The sequence below is a fragment of the Chaetomium fimeti genome (assembly GCF_033439085.1).
Source record: "Chaetomium fimeti strain CBS 168.71 chromosome Unknown B0H64scaffold_1, whole genome shotgun sequence".
Lineage (NCBI taxonomy): Eukaryota > Fungi > Ascomycota > Sordariomycetes > Sordariales > Chaetomiaceae > Chaetomium > Chaetomium fimeti.
The window spans coordinates 5,022,067-5,039,718 of NW_026944329.1; the positions used below are offsets into that span (position 1 = coordinate 5,022,067).

Genomic DNA, 17,652 nt, shown 5'->3' on the forward strand with positions numbered 1-17,652 from the left:
TAAACCCCTGTTCTTTTTGTATGTAGTTGGTGTCGACTGAAAGCACTATTTCGGGGTGTGGTGTGGATGATCAGGTCCCTTCAAACCTTCAAGGCCGTTAGTTAGGTATTTGATAATCCTTAACAATTTCCTAAAGCGGGGGACTTCTCACTCGAACAACTCAGCTCCCGACCACCCAAGCAATCCAACGTCACTCATTCACTCGCTCACTTATCAGAATTAAACAATTCTCATAACTGAAAACGGAATACGGCGAGCAGGGAATTCAGTTCTACAAGCATAGATGGAAGCCACATCAATTTCCGAGGTTTAAAGAACAAGCAAAACTCATGAGATCACCAAACTACCCGTGTCGCATCCGTCTTGCTCGCCTTCAATATCAAGGATGGCCAGCCCGCTAGCAGCTGGCATTGTCCCCGCCCAGCTCGGCTTCCTGGCCATCTACAACCCCAGCCTCGGTACGACCGACGAAACGGTCGAGGACCAGATCGTGTACTATGCCTCGGCCAGCACTCAGTCGAACGCGAAGCGACGCCGCCATCGCACAGCCAAGGACGGCCGTCCGACCGATGTCCTTTCCAATGAAGAGCGCAACGAGCGTCTCAGGCAGATAGGCCTCGCCCAGGGCATGGTCGAGTTCGGCCGTAGCTTCTCCGGAGGCAAAGCCGTCGACTCTATCGACACGGAGCGCACCCGTGTCGTGCTACATGAGCTGGAGCCAGGCTGGTGGATTCTCGCTGTGAGCTTGTCTATTTTTCTCGTCTCCCAGAACAACAAATATGCTAACCAACGGCTAAGTCCATCGACCTCACCCGCCTCCCCCTACCCGCAACCAAGACAGCCCCGGCCTCTTCCACCCCACCGCCCCCAGGAGCCAAAACCACCACCAGCAGCCCCCCACCCCCCAAATTCGAGTACTCCTCCCGCGAAGTCAAACCCCCAGCCCTCCTCCTGCAGGACCTCCTCCGCGCGCACGCGCTCTTCCTGCTGCACCACGGCCCCTCGCTCTCCTCCCTCCTCCCCCCCGCCACCACCACCACCACCACCACCACCACCCCCTCCGACTCCACCACCTCCGCCACCACCCCGGACTCCGCCCCGACCTCCCGCCCGCAGTTCACCGCCCTGCTCGCCCGCTACTGGGACCTGTTCCTCTCCACCTGGAACGTCCTGCTGCACGGCAACCCGGCCTGCGCCGTCTTCGCCGGCATCAAGATCGCCGCGTGCGGCGAGCTGGGCATCGGTGTCGGCGAGGAGGACCGCGGGAGCGGCGAGCGCGACGTGCTGGAGGGGTTGGTGGGGAGGGGGGATGGTTTGGTGGATCTGGTCGTGGGCCGGTTCGGTGCGGAAAGGGCGCCGCCGGTTGTTGATGGGGCGTCGGGGAAGGGGAAGGGGAATGAGAGGGTTGCGACGGGGGCGCTGGGGGGTGAGGAGGGCTGGCTGGGGGTGGGGAATGAGGTCGGCGCGGAGGATGGGGTTGTTTTCCTGGGGGCCGGGGCGCTCTCGAGACCGGCGCTTCGGGCGGTGGCGGGTTGGATGGAGGATGTTTATACGTGGGGCGAGAGTGCGTATGGCGTGGCTGACAGCAGCGCGGCTGCGGGTGCCGTGCGGGCGAAGAGGCGGAGAGCAGTCGGTAGGAAGGCGGGTATTGCCAAAGTGGCTCCCAAGGGGGATGGGAAGAAGGTTCAAGCAAAAGGGAAACCCAAAACCCCGTCGTCAGAAGCAGGCGGCGCTCCTGGGGTCCAGGATGGGGATGCTCAACCCGGTCCTGCTACTGGAGACGCTCTAGTAGAGGCCGGGGAGGCTAGCGGCGGCATGGACAAGATGTTCACCTATCTCAAGCTAGGCTACGGTACGTATTGGTCTCTGGGTACTGCTAGCCCTGCAACAAACTCGGACGCAGACGACGAGTCGACACCAAACCCAGCCGACGCTGAAAGCGTTGCTACACAAAAGCCCGCGAAGGACCCTGATGCCGGCTGCTTTCTGGTTGGACTCGGCGAGCAGAACACGGAACCAGAGCAACCGGACTCACCGGTACAAGCGGACCGTCCGAGTCCGCCAACAGTCACGGTTGAGCTTGACTCCGAAGGTCACCAGGGCGGGGAGTCGGGTGTCGTTGGCTCACCAACTTTCAAACCCAACAATCAGAGCCCTAAAAAGCCAAACATAGCTCAACTGCGGCCCGTCATCTACGTCCATAGGCCCTTCATTTATGTCCTCCTCTTCCAGCCCAACACGACCACTCCCGCATGGGACGAGCTCTCCCAATCCCTCCACACGCAGCTCACACGCCTCCACAAACCGCTGCTGACCTCCACCGCCTACCGTCCCGAGAAACCCGACCTCGGCGGGCCCCCAACATCCCAAAGCGAGATCTACGACCTAGTCTTCGACCCCCAGACACTCACGATCCACTCCACCATCCCCAACATCCCCGACCCGGTCCTCATCACCGACCCCTCCGGCATTCTCGCCCCGCCGCCGCCACCGGCGGCCTGGACCCGCGTGGAGGCGCTCAACACACACAACCAAATCCTCAGCATGTTCGCCGGCTCCCGCGGGGACGCGGCCGCGCTGGAGCGCACGTGCAAGACCAGCCGCGGCTGGTGGGTCGTCTGGCACCGCATCCTCGAGCAGCGCCCTCCCAGGGACGCTCAGGCATCGTCGTCCCTGTCCCTGGACGGAGAGGGGTCTTCTGATGACACTAGCGACGGAGGGGGCGCGGCGCTCGGTGGTGGTGTCCCTGGGGACGAGTATGGGGCTGGCGGGCTGGCGGCGGCAGCAGTGGGGAAGGAGGTCTTCCTCGTCCGTCGGGCGAGCGACCATGGCGGTGGTGGGGTTAGGGGTGTCAGCGCGTCGTATGTGGGCGGTGGTGCTTCGGGCGGGTGGACGGATGGGGCGAGTCGGTTGGCGCAGGGGATTGGTGTTGATACGAGGAGGTATATTGAGGGGTTGTTGAGTTTGAATCGGTGAGCTGCGATGATACCATCACCGTGGATGTAGAGTCAGTTGTCTCTGGCTCTCATCGAACGGGTGATCGTCACACATCATGGACCCATTGTATATAGGACAGTACCCTCGACGAAGCACACAACTGGCCCTGAAACACATCAAGGTGTGAGAACGCCAACAACGCAAGTAGACTATCCAGTCGATTCAAAACCGGGTTACCCCTAAGTATGTACAGGAAGACGAAGTCTATCGGCCGGGTATACCTATGGCGCCCTATCCCCTTTTCCTCTCTCCGAGCCTGGAGTGCTACCAGGCCCAAGACGCCAGTGTGTTATGTAGTTTTATATCTCGTCCCATTGCCTGGTGACGAGTAGAGGCAGAAGCGAAAAGTGGCATCACATCATAATGCCCGGGGGGGGATTGGATGCATTTATCCAAGCAACCGACCGGGTCGCCGCCGGGTCCGCCCATCCACACAAAAAGCCAAAAACAAACCCAAATCAACAACTAGACAAAAAAAAGCGTCTAGTTGTTAAACCACCACTCAATCTTCATGCGACCTGCCGTCAGCGAGCCGAACAGCGACAGGAAGATCTTCTCGGAGCCGTCGATGTCGCCGGGCGCGCAGCTGGGGCACTTGTCGTGGACGCGGGCCTGGACCGTCTTGCCGTTGGCGCGGATCGTGATGGTCTTGCCGCACATCGGGTTGCCGTTGGACAGCGCGCCCATCAGCTGCGACGACACCGCCACGATGTTGTCGCTGTGGTCCTTGTTGCTGTCGTCGAACCCGCACGCGCCCAGGCCCAGCGCGAAGTACGTGATCTCGCCGCTGTACGTCGCGCCACCACCGCCGCCGCCGCTGTCGCCGCCGTCGTCCTCGCCTTCATCGGGAGTCTCGACGGGTGGCGGCGGCGGAGGAGGAGGGGGAGGGGGGGGAGGGGGCGCCGCCTTGGTGGTGGTCGGCGCCGGGGGAGGGGGTGGGGGAGGAGGAGGCAGCTGCACCACCGGAGCCTTCGTGGTTGATGTCGAGGAGGAGCTCGGCTCGGGATCCGGGATGACCGGAATGGGGCTGGGAGTTGTGCTAGTGGAAATCGAGGACGTGGTGGTGGCCGGCTTGGTGCTCGGCATGATCAGCTCAGTGGTGCTGTCGTCGACGACGGCGGTGACCGTCTCGTAGACAGTCTCGGTCACCCAGCTCACGACGAGCCCCCGTTCACCGTGGTGGTGCTCCTTCCTGCGGTGCTTGTGGCCGTGGCCATGGCCGTGAGGCTGGGCGGCGGCAAGCGAGGCCAGCAAGCTGGCGATAAACACGGTCGACTTCATAGTGGCCAAGCGTGCTGTCTGTGGTTGATACCAAGTGAGTGGTGTATCACCAGATGGTTTTTTGAGCTCAAATGAACGTCAAGCAAAGCGTGGTCAAGGGAAAGAACGAGGACCAGTTGCTCTTGATCCTTCTTCGATGATGAGGTTGTCAAATGAAGGTGGGCTCACTGAGCCAGGTCAAGAAAGGAATGAATGTGTCGGTCGATGGGTTGAAGCAAACGAGGAAACAACAAACTGAAGCCAAAAGAGCGCAGGGCAAACTTAAAGGTCCCCCCAGCTTTTGGCTGGCCAAGCGAGAGTGGACTGGGCGAAGCCCCGGGACTTGGGCCAGAGCGGCCGCCTGGAAGTCGTGGGCCCCCTGCTTGCGTCTCATCATTTCACTATCACGAGTTCCGGTAATGCTACATGGGTACCTCCGTTCGCTGTTAACGACTTGGCCCTGTTATGTGCCCTTCCACGGCGAAAACTGCAGTTTCTGTGTGCTCTTCCGGGGTACTGAATAAACAGGCTTGGCAGGGGCATGGCGTCGCATTTTAGTCACCCTAGTTAGTGGCGCTGTCGCATCCGAATTTTGTTCAAAAATGGCGCCAGTCAGTCGTTCCTTGCAGCTGCAAGGAACGGCCGGGAATCTTTCGGTTCCCTGTCATTCCAGGAACAGAACCCAACCGCCAACGGAAGCGGAAACCAGCCCAGCCAATGGGAGCGTGCTGGGTCGGGAGACACGTCGATCTGACCCGCAGTCCAGACTCCGCCCAAGAATCGCTGGCCACGTCCATCATCGAAATGCTTTCCAAGGTTTTCTTGATGCATGTCGGGTGGTGACAGAAAACGGGACTGGGTGGCGGCCTCTGCGGAGGCCAGAGCCTGCCCAGTCCCCAGAAAGTGCGCTCGTGCGCAAAAGCTCGCAAGCAAGAAGCAAAGCGTTCGTCCGAAGACTGCCGGCACGGCACGGCACGGCTCAGGGTTCGGGGCACCAGGGGTAAAAAACACAGCCCATTAACTAAGAGTTTAAGACCCTCTTCTTGTCTCGAATGAATCTGTTTTTATCCTCTTTTATTTCGGCTGATGCGTCGGTGTCGTTTTGCAACCGGACTTCGCCGGCTCTGTCTCACCAACACGCCGCCAAGGGGGGTCAACTCGTCATTAATAAAACCCACTCCTGCGTAGGGCTGGCTTCCGATGGTGGGTGGGATGGTCGGTTGGTGGAACCTTGGGGTTGTCGGTGGCTTTGGGGGGGTCCAGAACTGCTCTTCGGCATTCCTCGGCCGTCCACGCGTTGCGTTGGCTGGTTTATTGGACGGGTCTTCCGTAAAGTCGCATTCGCCTTGGGGAGGACCGTTAAGTTTTCCTACACACACATATTTATTTGCCTCCCACCTCGCGAGGGATTCGGTCCGAGTCTTGGGAAATCACTGCCATAAATTTTTATATCACTATTTGTGGGTAAAGGTATAGAGGAACAGGCCGCTTCTGCTAAAGACGGGTCGATCCTCGTCCTCGATCTCAGTCACGGTGAAGGCCTTCTTCGCGGCCTTGATGAACTGCATATCGGCCCGCCGCCTCTTCTTGAAGCAGAAGAAAACAGTGGCGGATGGTACCAGGGCCAGCAGGTCTTGCAAAGTCTGCATCAACTGGGGAAACGCCGGTTCGAAGTAGACGCAATCGGCCGCGAGAATGATATCGGGCTTGAACTGGAGGACTTCCTGTGAAAGCGGCTCGCCCCTGCATCGGCACCCGTTGTCAGAACCAACCAACCCCCGAAACAACCACCCGATTGGAAGCTTCAAACATCTCTTCACTTGTTCTTCCCTTGGCTCGAACGATTCGCTGGTAGCAGCAACTCCGCGGCAGACGGCGCTCGGCCGGATGCCAGGGGGGGTAACACAACGTGGATGGGCACACCACTCACCATTTGAGCACCCTGGATTTGACCCGATCATCGAGTCCGTTCAATGAGATATTGTGCTGCATCAGCGGCTCCATCTCAAGGATGTCTGTGAGGAACAGCGGGTGGTCAAGGTTGGCGCAGCCTTTTGCAATAGTGAGTCCGACAACCCCGCCACCAGCGCCAAGCTCGAGCCTGCCAGGAATCAAATCAGTCGCTGCAGACCACTCTGGCTGCAAGCTGCCCCGCACCACCAAAAACCCTCAATCACAACAGACAGACGATAATCGCGGGGGAGTCGGGACTATGACCTACATCTTAGCAGGTTGCAGCCTGTCTCGTTGGTAACGCAGCATGTGTTTTGCCAGCACCATGCCGGCAGGCCAAAGTTGGCCTCCGCATCCCGACTTGAGGTCTTCGTGGAGCTTGAGGGGTTCGTCGAGGAGGCCTGAAAAATCCACTTGTGTGGTTCCCGCTTGCTTGTACTCCGGAAGCGGTGCCAGGTCTTCACCGAAGGCAAGTGGTGAGAATTCGGGTGACGATGATAACTCCTTGTTGGACATTCTGCGATCTTGAACTAGTTGTTGGGAATAGAATCGAAAGGATGGGAAATTTTTTAAAATTGCAAGCTGGGCTGCACCTAACATATCTGACCCGCCGCCACCGAGTCGGTGACTCCCACCTCCACTCACTATCGCGACCCTCGCTATCGCGACCCTCGCCGCTGCCTCCGACTGGCTGCACCTTCCTTTGCCGAAAATACGACATGAAGTGTAGTGTCATGCCCAACAAACAGCGCGGATAGCGCAGACTGGCCTCCTTCGGCTCCTTTCCGTCTTTCTCCTTTTTTCGGAAGCTTATTGCGATACCGGGCGGTAATAACCTACCTACTAACCTTTGTTAACAGGCACGAAGGAATCTCCCCGGTGAGACATCGACCGCTCACCTGGCACCTAACATCATCATGCCACCCCCAGCCTCCCTCCATCTTCATTGCCCGCCTGCCTCCTGGAATGCTCTTCCTCGGGCCAACCCCGCCTCACAATGTTATATTCGAATAATTGGCCATGCCGCTGCCACCCTTCCCTTCGTCCTCTTTTCCGGAGAAGGGAGGGAGCGTAAGGGCAGCAGTTTGATGGCGGGATCCCCTCCCTTGACAACTTCGCAATGCGATGATCATGAATAGAACCAAGGGACAACCCGAATGGCTGACCGCAAAGGCCAGCCACCCTTTCAAGGTTCGGTCTTGACTGAAGAACTCCTTCTCTGAATCTCCCCCCTTTCATTCTAACCTGTCGTCCTGCCCGCTCTCGTCCCATATTCTCTCCTCATTTGTATCCAACACACAGTAGCTGAATCTGCTTCGAGGTACCAGTGAAGCCTCTTGGATCACCATCATGGTCTCACCGGCCATGGCATGGGCATCAGCCTTGCTTCTTCTCCCGGGCCTCGCCATCTCGAGTCCTGTGATATCGTTTCCAATAAACTCCCAGGTTCCACCCGTTGCCAGGCTGGGAGAGCCTTTCTCCTTCGTTTTCTCGCCATCCACCTTCTCATCCGGCTCTCCGATCGCTTACAGCCTTTCCAAACCCCCCAAGTGGCTCTCCGTCGACAGTGACGCCCGGCGATTGTTTGGGACCCCAGGGCAGGATGATGTTGTGCCGGGCCATGTGACGGGCGTGCCCCTGGACCTAGTGGCTACAGATGACTCTGGGTCAACAACACTCACTGCGACCCTCGTGGTCTCAGCGAGCCCTGGGCCCAGAGTAGAGATCCCGCTTCAGAATCAAGTCCCCGATTTTGGCACGTTTTCTAGCCCATCGGCCATTTTATCCACACCGGGAAAGAGCTTCTCGTTCGAACTCAACCCGAATACGTTTGCTAAGCCCCCTGGTGCCGTCATCAGCTACTATGCCACCATGGCCGATAATACACCCCTCCCGGCTTGGGTATCCTTCGACTCGTCCAGTCTCTCCTTTACTGGACAAACGCCGCCCGCAGAATCCCTTGTACAGCCTCCGCAACACTTTTCCTTCCGGGTCATTGCAACCGATGTGGTCGGCTTTGCGGGAGCAATTATGGGTTTCGATATTGTTGTTGGAAGCCACCAACTCGCAGCCGACCGAACTACCATTGCCTTGAACGCCACACGTGGAACTTTATTGTCATACACTGGGCTGAGAGAGACTATCACGGGTGATGGCAAACCTGCGGTTCCTGGCAGCGTTGTGATCGCCGCCACACCCGGTATCCCTGGCTGGCTTTCCGTCAACAAACACACGTGGCACCTGACTGGAGTTCCGCCCGATGCGGCAGAGTCCGCCAACTTCACCATTACACTCCGCGATATGTACTCTAACAACCTAAATTTGACGGTTCTGGTCGACGTGGCGAGTGATGAGTTTGAGCTATTCACCACCCGGTCACCCAAACTTACCATCACTCCCGGCGGACCGTTCTCCTTTGATCTTAAACCATACTTGTTGAGCCCTCGGGACACAGAAGTTTCACTTGACACGGGATCTTCTTATCCCTGGGTTCGGCTTGATCCCAGTTCAATCATTCTCTTCGGTGATGCTCCCGAGGAGCTGGGAGATTCTGCGGTTGACGTCAAAATCATGGCCAGGTCGAAGAAGTCGAAGAAATCAGCTTCCCTATCTTTCAAGGTTGTTATCCGCGCGGTGTCGAGCGGTAAAGGGTCAACACCCACCGATCCTACGTCAACCGGCGACACTCTCGGAGAAGATCGCTTCAACCCCGTGCTGTTGGCGGTTCTTCTGCCGCTCCTGCTCCTCCTTGCCCTGGCAGTCTGCGCACTTTTTTGGTATTTCCGTCGACGAAAGAATCCCCAGAAGCCTGCTCTCAGCACCCGCGACATCTCAGGCCCTCTCCCTGGGACGTTTGTGACGAACTCCGCTGGTTCGCATGCTTCTCACTCCCTCCCAGACCTCTCAAACCGCTTCGGCAAGAGCTTTTCGGCGGATGACGTTTTTGGCTCCGAAAAGAAAGGCTATTTCAATTCAAGAACAGTCTTTTTAACAAGACCAGAGCTTTCCCAGTCAACAGGCACGGCGAAGCCACTTCCGCCCAGCAAAAGCCCTATCTCTGGTCCCGGTACTTCACAAGAAGGCGTCAGACTTACAGCTATCGTCAGTGGAGCACTAAGCACGTTGCGTCCGGGCACTCGGGGCAAAATCAACAACTCACTAAGCTCCATTACCGAGACGAGTATCGGCGAGCTAGTTGATTCTCGCCGGCTCGAGTCGGTTGGAAGTGATAGTAGGCGGACGTTTAGGGACAGGGTCGAAGTCAACGTGCCGAACTTCCTGCAGACCCCTGGTTCGCCATACGCCGGTTCACCGTCGCCCACAGAGGCCGCTTCAACTCCCCGGCCAGGTTCTTCCCGAACAGCTCCGGAGATGGATGCCGTACCACTGAGACCAAGTTTCAGGGCCTCGTATTACCCCCTTGCGCCGGCGACCCGGAAGCTGTCTTGGCCATGGCTGAAGGGAGTCAAGGGGAAACGACATGGCACGAAGCTTGTTCCGGGAATGCAAAGGTTGAGTGAGCAACCCAGCCTGTTGACGGTGGACACATTTACTTCTGAGGTCCCCGGACAGCCATCACCAACCATCCCGACCACGCAAAGGAACGATCCAAATGGGGTGGCGGTTCTAGGGCCCGAGGCCCTCCCGCTCCCACAGTTTCCTCGCCGAGCCTCCCTCAGCCGGCCGCCGACTAGGAACGGGTTGATCGGGGGTGGGAACCGCGGACACCTTAGCTCAGAAGCACTCCACGCAAGTGATACAGCAACCACCTTACCCACCCCTATCCCGAGCGTTCTCGGCGTGGAAGATGAACCCACGTCTAGCTTCTCCATCCGCGGGGAAACACCTACGTATTCTCTAGATATCTACGACGGCGTTATAGAGAATAACCCTTTCCGCCCATCTAGGACGTGGTCAACAGTTCCCACGGCAGATGAGTGGGCGGATGAGACGGTCGAGAGCCTGACCATAAGCCGATCCACTTCCCAACCGCAGCAGAACTGGACAGTACTCCAGGAACCGCCCGTCATAAAAAGCCGCGATACGACCGCGCCGGTGAAGTTACCGGAAACCACGGTTCCAGTAAGTCTACCGCGGGCGCGGGAAGGGCAGGGGGTGGAAGGAAAGGAAGAGGATGACCAAGGAGGAGCGGAGGCAGCGGTTGGGTCTTCTTCTCCGGAGGCTGCTCCGGCAGTTAATGGAAAAGAAGAGGAGAGGCAAGAAAGGTCGGGGTTGACACGGAAGAGCCAGTCTAACGGGGTTTCATTACGGTCAGGAGGGAGCAGGTCGGATTATGCCGTGTTTATATGAGTCTTGGATATGAGGTGTGGACGACAGACGTAGACAGGTTGGGAATGACGCCTTAAGGATAATGGGGGAAAACAGAGCAGGAGTCATCGTATTACTTTCTGTGTGTCATTGTAGTTTATTGTATTGGTCGAAAGATCACCCTGAATTTGGTGTTGTCTGTATCGGCACGGTGGGAGCGACCTCAATCGCCTGCTTTCTAGTATTGCGTCAAAAGGTCTCAGCACTGCCCCCTGCATTCTCGGCGCACTGTGGTGGCCCGATCTGGCAAGCAAGGGGAGAAGAGGCCAGACCGTTGGCTGGAGCTGGGGCCGACGGGCACTTGACAGCGATCACGCGAGAACACGGGATCTCGCCGTCTTGGCTTCCTGTACGGACGGCAAAGCAAGATCAAATTCGGGATGAAAGAAGCTGCTTGCTGTGCACCTGAAGGTATAGAAGTACCGTTATGTACCTATATACAAATAAAGTAACTGCAAAGAAGGGAATGTATGCATGTTACGTGTAATGTACCCGACACAACAGCTGTCGCAGCCCTGCTTCCAAACTCGCATCTTCACAAGCATGCAATCAATTTCCAGTTTGCCCGAATGGCTTCAACTGTTGATTGGCTCCACCAAACCTCGTGCTGTTTCCCGCCTCTTGTCAACTGTTCTGAGTTACTTTATCCTCATTAGGAGTCGCAAATCAGAATTTGGCTCCTGCACGCGGGTGGAAGAAAGCTTTGGTGACGACTCCTTTTGAGTCCGCCTTGTCCGTCAGCTGCACAGGCACACAGTCCCCTTGGTAGGTTGCCACGCCAAAACGAGCACTTCGCAGGCACCGCCCGCCTGTTCCCCCCAAACCCCGCTCCACCACCGCCCGGGCACCCAAATTTGCTCCGTGCACGAGCAACACAAACCGCCCAGCGACCCGGCACCGGCAGCGAAAGGGAAATCCAAGGCACAAAAAGGGCGAGAAGAGTCTTTGGCGGGGTTGCACCACAACACATCGAATTTACTTCGCCTGGCCGATATTGCATCTGATTCAACGTCATCAGAAATTAGCACGGCCGCCGAGAAAATTTCAACTTGGGTCCTTCGCTGCCTGCCCCCCCCCTTCTCTGCCCACTTCCACGACAAAACCACCCCTCCACCCCACTGGTAGCCGCGCTGCTGCCGAATCGCATTTCGACACACGCATCACCATGGGCCAGACACTCTCTGAGCCTGTTGTCGAGAAGGTATGTTTTTATTGTCTCCTACGCTTGGGAGGGCGAGCCTCGGTGTCCGGCGTGTCGGTCGGTGTTCTGCTCGGGTCGCGCCGTGGTGGCTCGGCTGCCCCTCCTTGGGACCCGTGCTGCTTGCTCACATGCCTCGCTGCTCGGCGGATTCGCTCCGCAGCCGGTCTTGCATTTGCGCCGCTGCCTCTAGAGCAGTGCCGACCGTCTCGTTCTCCAAAGGGCTGCCTTGGGGTTTTCGAATTATTCCTGGGTCGAAATGGTCGCTGACGAAACGGGCACAACCCTTCTAGACATCGGCGAATGGCGGAGACAAACGGCTCTTCTACGGCCTGTCGGCCATGCAGGGCTGGCGCATAAGTATGGAGGATGCGCACACGGCGGAACTCGACCTGCTCGAGGATAACCCGAAGGCCGCTAAGGAGCACGCCTCCCAACTCTCCTTCTTCGGCGTCTACGACGGCCATGGCGGCAGCAACGTTGCGCTCTTCGCCGGCGATAACATCCACCGCATCGTTGCAAAGCAAGACACGTTTAAGACGGGCAACTACGAACAGGCTCTCAAGGACGGTTTTTTGGCGACAGACAGAGCCATTCTAAACGGTATGATACTGCCCGGTCGTCCCGGGAGAGGAAGCTGGGGTGGTAACGCCAGGGCTCGCCACGACGTGTCCCTCACCACCACCACCACCACTACCAGGATATGCGAGGCCGCTGGACACCGACCGCTGATCTGATATTTCGAGCAGATCCCAAGTACGAAGACGAGGTTTCAGGCTGTACAGCTTGCGTGGGATTGATCACCGATGACAAGATCTACATTGTTAGTTTTCTCGCACAATTTCCCCCACGCCCCCTGCCGCATGCCCCCGCGCAACCCCCACTTTGCTAACCACAACTCGACTCCAAAAGGCAAATGCCGGCGACTCCAGAAGCGTGCTGGGCGTCAAGGGCCGAGCGAAACCCTTGTCATTCGACCATAAACCGCAAAATGAAGGTGCGTCGACTGCGCCCTTCGTCCCTAAGATTTGAGCGCCTCGTTGCTGACCGGGTGCGGTGCGGGGCTGTAGGCGAAAAGGCACGGATCACAGCTGCGGGCGGATTTGTCGACTTCGGCCGCGTGAACGGAAACCTTGCCCTGTCGAGAGCGATCGGAGATTTCGAGTTCAAGAAGAGTGCCGAGCTGGCACCCGAGCAACAGATTGTCACAGCCTATCCCGATGTTGTAGTCCACGAGATCGGTGACGACGACGAGTTTCTCGTCGTTGCTTGCGATGGTAAGTCAAACAGGGATCCGCATCGGAGCATGCGGCGCTAACATATCTCGCTACATAGGTATCTGGGATTGCCAGTCTTCTCAAGCCGTGATCGAGTTTGTCAGGCGTGGGGTCGCCGCCAAGCAAGACTTGGACAAGATCTGCGAGAACATGATGGACAACTGTCTAGCATCCAACTCAGAGACAGGCGGCGTGGGTTGTGATAACATGACCATGATCATCATTGGATTCCTCAGGGGCCGGACCAAGGAGGAGTGGTACGAGGAGATAGCCAAACGGGTTGCCAATGGAGATGGCCCTTGTGCTCCTCCCGAATATGGTAGGGATACGCCATCCCCTTGAAGCGCGCCTGTCATTCTTTTTTATCAGCCCTAAATACCTGCCTTTCCTCCCTGTCGCTCTCCGACGTTTGCTCTGCCTGGTGTATTTGTACCGCCACCCGTCCTTCGAAATTGCTGGTCTCCCTTTTTGGTTAGCGAGTTAGTCAGGTCACTAATGTCCGCCTCTCCTTCTCTCTAGCCGAATTCCGGGGACCGGGTGTACACCACAACTTCGACGAGAGCGACAGCGCCTACGATGTGGAGGATCAGAAGCAGGGTAAGAGCTTTGGCATCGGCGGCTACAAGGGGCGCGTCATCTTCCTCGGTGACGGCACCGAGGTGCTGACCGACTCGGACGACGCCGAGATGTTCGACAACTCGGAGGAGGATAACGACCTCGTTAGCCAGGTCTCCAAGGGAACCTCGCAAGAGAGCGGCTCGGAGGAGAAGGCGGCCGGGGCGGAGGCTAACTCGTCGACGCCGGCGCAACAGCAGTCGGAAACGAAGCCGGCCGGGGACAGCAAGGCGGGCGAGAAGAACGGGGATGCATGATGAATGACGGAACGCTGGGGCTGAGGCGAATGAATCGCAACCCCTGAGACATGAGATCCTCTTTTTTATACCAATCTTCGTGGAACAAGCATGATGGTCATACCATACCATACCATACCCATACCGCACCGGACCAGCCTGGCTTATGTCCCATGGTTAAATGACGGTTTATTGGGTTGGATGGGTTGAATGGAGGTCAGGCTGGGCCGTGGGTCGTAGGGAAAGGGATGGGCGGGGCGGGGAGGGGGTGGGAAAGGGGTGGTGTTTGGGGATGCGTTTGCGAGGGTGATGGAAGGGATGTGATGATGGACCATAGCTGTTTGCGATCCTACCCCTTCCTTAACCCGCTTTTTGTTGGTCGGGCTTTTTTGTTTGTGTTGCCGTTGTCTCCTTCCAATCACCTGATTCCTCGACTTCTCCGTGGTGATATCCCGCTGCGTGGTGCCGGCCCGTTCCCGACGCTACCGTATCAGAAAGGTTGTTTGTCCCGGATCAAACCGAGACAGAGGTATTCGGCCCGTTGCGTCCCAGCGTCGCGCTGTTTGTATACCTGTCTGATAGGCAGGCCACCCGGCTAACTAGTCAGGGTGAATGCTCTATGTAGTATAGTTATGGTCAAGTCACAGTCCCGCACGTCAAAGCCACCACCGACCATACAGTCCCAAACGGCACGCTCTTTTTTTCTAGAGCCAGCAAGGGAGTGGGGCCGAGATCACGGTCAATAAGCGAGGTTGTTTCTGTGAGAGTTTAACTTGATGGATTATTATTTAGCAAGCGCTAACTGAGTAGCTGAAAACGAGGCTATTGCCAAGTGAAATCCACACCATCTTCCTGCATAAATCATTTCATATGATGCAGGACAAAGACAACCGTACAACCTGCGCTCCAAGAACTCCGATTCGCAGCGTCCCTCTCGCCGACCTGGAACCAAAGCCTGTGGGAGCCACCAAAATAAAACCGCAGTGCCGCCCAGTCCGCGCCCAAAACATATCCCAGCCGCCTCCCGCCCTGCCTGACCGGTGATGAACCTAGCCAGGTTTCCCACCCAATGCTCCGTGCCCCTTGCCTTCGAAAAAGCCGTCCCGTACATCCAGTGCGATCCCGTACATACTCAATACACACCCGGAAGCCGGCCGATGGAAATCCCACAAAAGCATCAACGAATAAAACAAACCATAGGAAAAGAAAGTCGTGAAATCAAGAGGCCCTCCCTTTATAAGCGGGCCGAGTAACGGAAAGCCAAAACAAAAGACGAACTGAGAGGAGGGGAAAGAAATAATAACCGTGTGGTGAGGAAACCACGGGTTTTCTTTTGTGCCCGAGCAGTAATGGTCGAAACGAGGGGTGACTTCGGATGGCAGTGGGCTCTCTAGGAAAGCAAGCCGGTCAAAGCTTTTGCAAACCAGAGATTCCAAGGCTGAGGGTAGCTCAAACGTCGAGCTCCATCCTCGAAGCGATATCCTCACTGACTCCCATGACGGGGCTCTTGCTTCTCCTCCAATCCCTGTAGCCGTCTTGTCCCTCGTTAGCATCCATGTCTTCGTCTCCAGGGAAATTGTCGTCATCGTCGTCATCGTCCTCGTCGTATTGGTTATTGACGTCGCCGTCCGCATCGCGATTCCATACCAACCCGTCGTCCATCTCGTCGTCGCTCGCCGTGATGCGCTCGGCGAACTTGTCGCCCAGCCAGTAGCGCGCGCGCTTGTTCGCGCCGACGTCGTCGCTCATGCCGTCGTCGGCAAAGGCCGAGAGGCCACCGGTGGCCCTGCGCGACAGGGCCGAATGCGCCGTCACGCGCGGGCTGTGGCTCATGACGGGTACGCCCCGCACGTAGAGGTAGCACACCCTCTTGAGGGCCTTGTTGAAGAAGAAGTAGTGCAGCGCCCAGATGGCGCCCTCCTCCTCGTCGAAGGGGTCGTCGGCGGGCTGGTACGAGAAGACGGTGCAGTCCTTGAGCATCATCTCCTTGTCGACCATGGCCCACATCTGCGGGCCCCACGCCGGCGCCGTCGAGATGCCCGTGTTGAAGTCGGTCGGCTTCGCGGGGGAGCTGCGCGGCACCGCGACGTCGAGCAGGGTCGAGTTGGGGCGCACACTGCTGAGGGTGCTGTCGATCTGCCCCATGACGCGGCGTAATACGCGCTCGCGCTTGAAGTCGGCCGGTCGCAGGACGTGCGAGAAGTCGTAGTCTGGGTGGGAGGCGTTTAGGGTAGCGATCAGGTAAGCAAAGGTGCGCCGGTTTGACATCTCCTCCAACGATCCGAATGGCGATGAGCGGCTCAGGTTGAGGCTTGCGGCCATGGAATCGCGCTGGGGCGGCGACAGGGATGCCCCGAACTTGAGCAGGGCCGCATGTTGCGATTCGAGCGATTGCTGGATGTTCTTGTACAGCTTCTTGTCGGATCCGGCAGCCTTGGTCGTGTAAAGGTCGCAGCTGCCTGTGACATGGCAATCTGGCGTGTCGAAATTGAGCGCGCTCGTCACCTCGTCAAAGGACGGGAGTGATAGGTACTATTGCCGTCTCATAAGCATGATGGGCCATGCGCGCGGGCCGGGGGTGTAGTTGATACCTTCATCTTGCCGTTAAGGTCAAGCGCAATCAATCAACTCGTCGTGGGGTGACGGTTGGCATCTAAAGTTGGGGCGGTGACGTCGGTTGCGGCGTCGCAACTGGTGGGATGGAGTACAGCGGAGTAAACGCCAAGTATCCGATAGTTACCGAGTGTCGATGCGCCAAACCAACTGGGTATCTCAACGCGATACTTGCGACGTCGTGGGCTTACAGAGTGTTGGTGTTGAGGAAGTGGTCGTGGTCTAGAGTGATGTTTGGTGGGAAACCGGGAACAGCGGGGGATACGCAAGCTTGGCTGTAATACAGGTCGAGCCAAATGGAGGTGAACAAAGCCTAGGACGTGGGGTGAGTGCCGAGATGCAACCGGCTCGTGGACGGCTCGTAGCCTATCGATGTCTTGGAAAAAGGGGTGACAGCTGAATTGACAGTAGACAGCGACGAATCGAATTAGTCGAATAAGTTGCGACAGTTGGCGGGAGAGAGTCGGCAATGGCTTCCATTTCTGATGTTGTCTCGCGTTGCATCATCGTCCGTCTCTGCCCACTGAGGGCCTTGGCCGGACCCAGCTGGTAGCGCAATCCCGGTTTCGGGAGGAACACGGGGTGAAACGATCGGCACTCGTCTTCCGCCGCAACCCCCTTCTCCCGAGAACTCCGCCGCACCGTTCCCGGCTGATGCTGCTATGGTAAGCGAATGAGATAGTCGGGAAACCCCACGAGGCATCTCCCAACGCCAGCACGAGCATCTGCAGAGTCCAAGCCATGGCCTGGAATCATCCCAATCACCCACATGGTGGTGATTGTGTAACCAGCACGCCCGTGGACTGGTAGGACTATGTGGCGCCCTGGATGTGGGGAGGGGGGTCGAAATACACACGTTCGAGTTCCGATCGCTGCTCTTCCCGGCGACCTGTATGCGGTGTTTGTGACGGTGATACAATGCGCATTCGACCTTGCCAGGCCGAGCACTGGTGGTTTCTATCTACAGTTCCCATATCTAGATTCTGCGAATGCTGCGAAAGGAGTTTGCTCCCTCCCGATGGGTAAATGTAGTCCAGTATACTGCACCGTCTGCCGTTGAAAACGGTGTCCCCGAAGACGTTGCAGGTCCCCTTAACTCCATAACGCCTGTAATGTCCGCAACGCCGTGTAATCCCGTAACCGTATGCTGTCGCGCTCGGTCGGTCGGCTTGTT

The 17,652-nt window shown here is 57.6% G+C and overlaps 6 protein-coding genes across 6 annotated transcripts; 3 read left to right on the plus strand and 3 right to left on the minus strand.

The window, feature by feature from the left end:
* The first annotated feature begins 96 nt into the window (after positions 1-96).
* B0H64DRAFT_429286 (uncharacterized protein) lies at positions 97-3,111 on the plus strand. The gene is made up of 3 exons (XM_062805892.1): positions 97-739; positions 799-1,852; positions 1,904-3,111. Exons 1-3 carry the CDS (start codon positions 386-388, stop codon positions 2,974-2,976), a joined length of 2,481 nt encoding a protein of 826 aa, XP_062664933.1. The 5' UTR covers positions 97-385; the 3' UTR covers positions 2,977-3,111.
* Positions 3,112-4,614, minus strand: B0H64DRAFT_429287 (RlpA-like double-psi beta-barrel-protein domain-containing protein-containing protein). Its single transcript, XM_062805893.1, has one exon. The coding sequence runs from the start codon at positions 4,276-4,278 to the stop codon at positions 3,481-3,483; it is 798 nt and encodes a 265-aa protein (XP_062664934.1). The 5' UTR covers positions 4,279-4,614; the 3' UTR covers positions 3,112-3,480.
* Positions 4,615-5,677: 1,063 nt separating this feature from the next.
* B0H64DRAFT_383474 (putative methyltransferase-domain-containing protein) lies at positions 5,678-6,835 on the minus strand. The gene is made up of 3 exons (XM_062802954.1): positions 6,479-6,835; positions 6,188-6,358; positions 5,678-6,000 (listed from the first exon to the last, which is right to left on the minus strand). Exons 1-3 carry the CDS (start codon positions 6,808-6,810, stop codon positions 5,712-5,714), a joined length of 792 nt encoding a protein of 263 aa, XP_062664935.1. The 5' UTR covers positions 6,811-6,835; the 3' UTR covers positions 5,678-5,711.
* A 350-nt stretch (positions 6,836-7,185) lies between these two features.
* On the plus strand, positions 7,186-10,957 carry B0H64DRAFT_37823 (uncharacterized protein). Its single transcript, XM_062802572.1, has 2 exons — positions 7,186-7,401; positions 7,539-10,957. The coding sequence occupies exon 2, from the start codon at positions 7,561-7,563 to the stop codon at positions 10,519-10,521; it is 2,961 nt and encodes a 986-aa protein (XP_062664936.1). The 5' UTR covers positions 7,186-7,401; positions 7,539-7,560; the 3' UTR covers positions 10,522-10,957.
* Positions 10,958-11,633: 676 nt separating this feature from the next.
* On the plus strand, positions 11,634-14,111 carry B0H64DRAFT_383482 (phosphatase 2C-domain-containing protein). The gene is made up of 7 exons (XM_062802955.1): positions 11,634-11,740; positions 11,901-12,340; positions 12,487-12,560; positions 12,650-12,734; positions 12,808-13,014; positions 13,073-13,333; positions 13,534-14,111. Exons 2-7 carry the CDS (start codon positions 12,079-12,081, stop codon positions 13,884-13,886), a joined length of 1,242 nt encoding a protein of 413 aa, XP_062664937.1. The 5' UTR covers positions 11,634-11,740; positions 11,901-12,078; the 3' UTR covers positions 13,887-14,111.
* A 1,034-nt stretch (positions 14,112-15,145) lies between these two features.
* Positions 15,146-16,683, minus strand: B0H64DRAFT_37933 (Maf1 regulator-domain-containing protein). The gene is made up of 2 exons (XM_062802649.1): positions 16,457-16,683; positions 15,146-16,397 (listed from the first exon to the last, which is right to left on the minus strand). Exons 1-2 carry the CDS (start codon positions 16,460-16,462, stop codon positions 15,315-15,317), a joined length of 1,089 nt encoding a protein of 362 aa, XP_062664938.1. The 5' UTR covers positions 16,463-16,683; the 3' UTR covers positions 15,146-15,314.
* Between the last annotated feature and the right edge of the window lie 969 nt (positions 16,684-17,652).